Consider the following 6,669-nt stretch of genomic DNA (forward strand, 5'->3'; position numbering starts at 1 on the left):
TCGTTGCGTTTTCGCCAAACCGGGGGCAAAGCGGTCTGTCGCTATTTAGGGAGTTCCCCATATTGGCACATACGTTGCCCTATTATTGGCACTGGTTTTCATTACAGATGTGTCAAATGTTTTACATTTCATGCTATACTTTTTTCACGCGGAAATGTAAGTGTTTTACGAAGTTGTAATTTGGTATGGATTAGGTCGTAGAAAAATATGAGGCGCTACGTAGGATTTAAATCAAACTTTGCTTATCAATACCAAGGCGGGAGGAGCAAACGACAGACACAGTGGGTGTGGCGTCAGGCCTCGGAAAGGTTTTTTTTTTTTATTAAACACAATTAAATAAAGTGCCCAAAGTGGGTAAAAGTGTCCAAAATAAACAGGGGGGGGTCTGGTGTCCTCGTCGTGCTGCGGGGTTCGTGAAGGAGGGCAGTGTTCGGAAAGGAAGGGTCCAAGTAAGGGGCGGAGTCCGGTGGCCGCACGCGCTGCCCTCTCGGAGCCGGGGCGCGAGTGGCGGCGGCTTCTTTTTTAGCGGCTTCGTCCATCTGCTGTCCGCGGCACTTCCGGGGGATTCGACGGCCCGGCATCCTGGCCCGTCAGCCGTCTCACGGTTGCGGTGTTCCGTCCGCTCTCAACGCTCCCTTCCTGGACCCACGAAGACGCCAGCGTGCATGCACGTGGAAGAGACCGGTCTCCCGAGGAGAGGCGCGCTCGGCATTTAAACGGCGGCGGTGATGAGGCTCTATTCACATCAGGTGCGCCTCGTCACACGCCGCCAGCCCTGGCTGTTCAGCGCATAGATATATATCTATGGTTCAGCGCCCCTCCTCTCTCCCACACCCACTCCCGTCGGGAGCCTGGTGAAGGGCGGCGAATACGGGACGGGGTGGTGATGATAATAAGGGGGGAGGCAGCCGACTCGTCACAATACATACATAAAACACGTGCATATACACCTATAAATTACTCTTACATACATGTATACTATTGGATGTTCAAAATATATATATGAAATACACGGGCACACTATGAAATCCATACCAATACATATTATGCTAGTAATGAATGCATATACACGTGTAAATAACTTGCGTATACATATAAACTTGATCTATGCATATGAACCTATAAACACACGCACATACATATAAACTCACTGCATGCAGACATACCGATACATACTCGCATATACATATAAACTTGATTCATGCTTGTTAATAATCTTGTCACATCATATAGGCATACTCTTTTCAACATACTACGATTTGTGACATACTAATTCTATTTTCGAATACTATTCAGGACGGTTAGTAGATGCGAATTGGGACGCAGCAAGGGTGTTCTGTTTCGTAATGGGGGTTTCCAAATGAAAGTGAAGTGAACGTTTTAGTGTGATACCTCGGGCTCAATGAGAAGGGAGCAATGAACACTGCTAAGAACTGGAACACAGCCAAGGGTACCTCCATCAGGGGGGCATTTAAATTTATGGGGGGGGGGGTTCGGGTGGGCATCGTGCAATCTGTGATCGCGTGCAGTTGCTGACGCTCCCTAAAGCGTGCAATAGATTTCTTATGTGCACTGTTTCATCGGTTTCACTTTCGGTTTCATCGAAATCGATCACATTCAGCAAGGAGGGGAGAGGATGGAAAGTGGGGGGCACAGTTACTCGTTTGGGGGGGGGGGGGGGGGGCACGGCCCGCGAATGCCCCCCCTTGGCGCCGGCCCTGAGGTAGTGTAGTGTCAGCAAAACGGCGCGTCTCACAGACACGTTTTTTTTTTCTATAGTTCGTTTAACATGTCCGTTTCATGGACATGTTCTTTCTTATACCATTTTTATGTAATGTTCTCTCTCCCTCTTATTTTAAGCGGTAAGAAAACCTTTTCTATGTCAACTTGGCATAACATAATGTTGTTTGCTCTCAAAGCTAACGAGGCAACCAACAGTGGGCACGCCTATAGCGAGCCATTGAGACATGCAGCAACAGAGTGGCTGGCGGTGTGGATGCACCTTCATTAATATAATATAATATTACAGCTCCAGTAATTATGGTTAACGCTTTTATTTTGTTCTGTGTGTGCTTGTGGCGTCTGGTTGGTAAGTTATAAGTGTGTTTTATTACTTTCATGATTTTTGTTTTTAAGAAATAAATGGTGGTTTCCATAAAAAAAAAAAAAAAAAAACGTTTCTCAGACAGTTTATATCATTTTATTATTTACAAAGGTAATTTTAGTTAGCTACTAGTTTTGGGGCCTGCTGAGAAATTTAGTGGAAAACGTCTGCATTTCTCAGATTTAGTTTTGTTATTAATAAACAACATAATATGTTTGGGGAGCATTTAGTCTGCTACAAAACATTTCCCTGTTTGTTTTCTAGATGTGACAGATAAAATGAAGACAATATCAGTGATGGAGGGAGATTCTGTCACTCTATGGGCTGATGTTACTGAAGTACGGAAATATTTGTTAATACAGTGGACGTTCGGAAACACCCGAATAGCTGAAGTCGGCAGGCTCACGCAAACCAACTCAACATATGATGGTCCTGATGGGAGATTCAGAGACAGACTACAACTGGATCAGACTGGATCTCTGATCATCACAAACACCAGAACCACAGACTCTGGACTTTATAAAGTAACGGCCATCAGCAGTGAGACCAGCTACATGAGTTTCAATGTTACAGTCAATGGTGAGTAGAGAAAAAGCAGTGTAATTTACCATGACCCCTCTTCATTTGAATTATATTGTTGCCACTGTAATACTTTAAAATTATGCTTTTCTGTTCTTTGCAGTGTTCCTTGCATCCACATTTTATGGTATTAATTGTATTTAAGGAACAGTTTGTCTAAAAATGTAACTTCTGTCATCATTTACTAACCCACAAGTTGTTCCAGATCTATGAGTTTCTTCTTTGTCTTGGAATAGCTTAAGAGTGAGTAAATGATGACACAGTTTTCATTTTTGGGTGAACTGTCCATTTAATTTAATTTAAAATATAAATCTATTATAAAGATCAGAACTGTGTGTGATGAGACCAGTGTCACACTAACATCTGTCCTTTTCAGAGACTCCACAAAGTTCTACATCTCCAGAAAGTTCAACAAGCTCAAATTTTTTGTCGTCCAGTTTAACCCTCAACCAGACTGAATATGTTAACATTACTGAACTCCATCAGCCAAGTTCAGGTACGTCACTAGTGATGTTAGTTTGAGAACAGAACTGTTAAATGTGTTTAGTTAACGTCACATGAGTTTTTCTAAAACTTTAAGATTTTTTTATTCTGAAATCCAGTGTTAGTTCATAGCGGCTTAATGTCAGAAATGAGGCCATGTTTGCGCAATTGTGACAACCACAATGCCAATGCAGCACATATTCATAGGTGTTGCTTCATCTTATTGCGTATGGGTGTGAAATAATCACATAAACCCATTAAAATTGCAATATTTTCATTTACATTATATTTATTCATTCAACAGATGATTTTTATCTAATGTGGCTTATATTGCATTCAAGATGTACATTTTATAAGCACATGCATTCGTGGAGAAAGAATAACCTGTTTGCATTTGCTTTCTCTTTTGTGATTGCGCTGGAACAAAGAATAGACCGCAGGCATTGCGTGTCTGAGGGTCATGTGTGGGTGTGGGGCCCCGTGTTGCTTAAAAAAACAAACAAAAAAAAAACATTAGTACTCAGAAGCAAAAAAAATAAAGATATTGGAGAAAGAATCACGCAGGTTTCTATGAGAGCTTAGATATGTGGCTGAATCCCTTAAAAGAGTCTAGATTTACTTCCTCTAAAGATCCTAGCTAATGTTATTTGGCTAGGCAAAGAAAATGTGCATGCAAACATATTTAAACACTCAGTAAAGCTTGTGGATGTTCTGCCTTCACAGTGAAATCTTGAATTCCTAAAAAGTAACAACCTATAAAACTGGCACCTATGAGTCTGAAAGAGTTAAATGCATTATTCTAACTCAGTGTTTTTTCTCTCTTTTTTTCAGACCATATCCACTGTTGTGGTTTTACTGAAACTGTGATACGATTGGTTGTTTCTGCTCTGGTAAGCGTGGCTGCTGTTGCTTTTCTGGTTTATGACATCAGATCTACAAGAAATTATCTGAACAGGACGGAAGAGACTAGACATCACCATCCAACCCGCAGAGTAAAATTAGACCAACATCAGTTGAGCAGAAGAATCAGTTCCAGATATGTTTGCTGAAGGTTGCTGGAATAATCCACAAAAGATACAGATTCATTTTCACTCATTAGACATTTATTTTATCGTATTTGTACAGAATGACATTTAAAGTGATCTGGTTCACCCAAAAATGAAAATTCCACCAACGGATCCTCGGCAGTCCAATCAGCTGTTAAGAACATCACAATAATCCACAAGTAATCCAGTCCAGTCCATTAATTAACATGTTGTGAAGTTGAATGCTGTGTATGTAAGAAACAAATCCATCATTAAGATGTTTTGACTTAAAACTATTGCTAGTCCTCTATGCATAATATTATTTTCTCCAGTGAAATGCCATCTCGTCTGAAATCAGGAGAGAAATATGCACAGATCAAGGACTGTTTACAGGTCAAAACAGTCCGAAACGATTCTAAACAAATATGTGGGTGGATTTTGATGTGAGAGGACAACAGAGGATGGACTTTTGGATTATTACACCCTGCTGCAAATAACAAAAAGAGATAAAGCACATTTTGTTACTGATAAATGAGCCCCTAAATTGTGTTACGTTCCCATTGTAGTCTATTGATGGAGGAACATGTAACAGAATAAAATGGTGTGATGTGTGGAGGCAACAAGGTCCAGTTCCCAACCCCAGTGCTTTCACAATGACCAAAATCAACTCAATATCAAAAACAAGTTTATTTTATAAATGTGGGAGGATCCCAAGGTTTCAAGAGGGGGCAAATGCCAAAACAACAAACATAACTCCTCTAACCAGTAGAGAGAAAAACTAACTAAACTATTAAAAGAAAACAAAAGAAAAAATACAACAAATTACACTAATTCCCCAAATATCTTAAACAGGAGACAAGAAGTTCAACTGAAAATGGTACCCCCTCTCTACTAACCCATTCCCAAAGAACTAACAATATAAACAAATCATATATACGAACAAATAGTAGCTTACAAACCAGAAAGTATTTTTTGTCATAAACACCAATTACAACAAGAATGTAAACACAATAACACTGAAGAGAAACCCAATCAACAAGGCATAAATTCCTCCAATCACAGCAGACAACCAATCATTGGAGGCAGCTGGCAGCTAGTACTTCCTGCTAAATAGAGAGAAACAAACACTTCTCTGGACGTAATACACTCTTAAATTCAGGTCACATTTGTAGTTCGATTAAAGGATGGAGAAACAGATTTTCTTTAAAAACATATTTGGATAACATATTTAAGCATTGTTATTTAATAGCATAAAACATGAATTTTTTTCAGTTTAAATGAAAATGGAGTAAAAAGAACGGTAACTTAGGTAAGGAGTTGGTTAATTTCTGCAACAAAAGTGTCAAATTGACACTGAATACGGCGTGTCTCTTATACACTGTAAAAACTATTTGCATCAGCTTTTTAAGTATTTTGAACTCTTTTTATTCTTGTTTGTTCTATTAGACTTTACATGTTTCCAACTTGAAGTAATGGCAACTACATTTTTTCAATTGGCAATTCAATTTTTTTCAATTTACAAACTATAGTTTTAAGTTCATCAAACATAAACGTTGAAAGTTTTTAAAAGTAATATTTACCAGTTTATCCTTACAAGCCACATTTTTTATTTTATAGATGTATTCAATCTGTATTTAAATATTTCAAAAATGTTCTACAATAGTGTAATGAAACCGTAAACAGGCGTCTCAAGACAAAACATTTAATCACTTTACAGTGTTACAACAGTGCAAAAGAGACCAATTCTCACTATTAACTTGCTTATTAGCATGCATATTAAATGAAGTACTTCATCGTTGTTATAAATATCAAATTCAATTAAAAACCCTATATCAGCAAATAAAAATGAATGGCATTCAATTGCGTTTTACAGAGTAAACTTTGAAACTTTAAAATGTATGTTATGCAGTCCACAATATCTTAATACTTACTGTAAGTGCAGAAAATGTTTGTCTTTTATTTTGTATTGTGATTTTGTATTTCCGGGTGTTTGGTCACATGGGTGCAGGTGGACAGTTACCTGATTGTGTTTCCTGTTTGGCGTGTGTAGAGAGGGGGCGAGTAGCGGGAACACTCACTTTCTGATGACCCTTCTAGACAGTCCTAAGTTGATTTTAATCATACAGTTGTTTGTTACGTTGTGTTAATAAATCTTCAAAAAGAATGCAACGGATTGGAACGCGTCATTGATTTATTTCCTTCTGCTTAGCTTCTCAGCGGCTATAGGCTGTCGCTATACTTACTACTACAAGCTGAAATTGGGTTAGAAAATTCTGTCATCATTTACTCACCCTCATGTTGTTCCAAATCGGTAAGACTTTTGTTCATCTTCAGAACACAGATGAAGATATTTTTTATTCAATCTGAGCGGTGTCTGTCCCTCCTTTGACAGTTTATGACAGCATGCACTTTGATGCTTCAAAAAGTTCATAAAGAGATTGTAAAACTAATCTATAAGAATTTTATTCTTAAAATATA

General features: G+C 38.7%; 1 protein-coding gene across 1 annotated transcript; it reads left to right on the forward strand.

The window, feature by feature from the left end:
• The first annotated feature begins 1,924 nt into the window (after nt 1–1,924).
• LOC306867878 (uncharacterized protein) lies at nt 1,925–6,363 on the forward strand. Its single transcript, XM_079413813.1, has 4 exons — nt 1,925–2,089; nt 2,369–2,683; nt 3,060–3,179; nt 3,998–6,363. The coding sequence occupies exons 1-4, from the start codon at nt 2,041–2,043 to the stop codon at nt 4,213–4,215; spliced, it is 702 nt and encodes a 233-aa protein (XP_079269939.1). The 5' UTR covers nt 1,925–2,040; the 3' UTR covers nt 4,216–6,363.
• Nucleotides 6,364–6,669: the final 306 nt, after the last annotated feature.

This window comes from Barbus barbus (assembly GCF_936440315.1).
Source record: "Barbus barbus genome assembly, chromosome: 49".
In the NCBI taxonomy this organism is placed as follows: domain Eukaryota; kingdom Metazoa; phylum Chordata; class Actinopteri; order Cypriniformes; family Cyprinidae; genus Barbus; species Barbus barbus.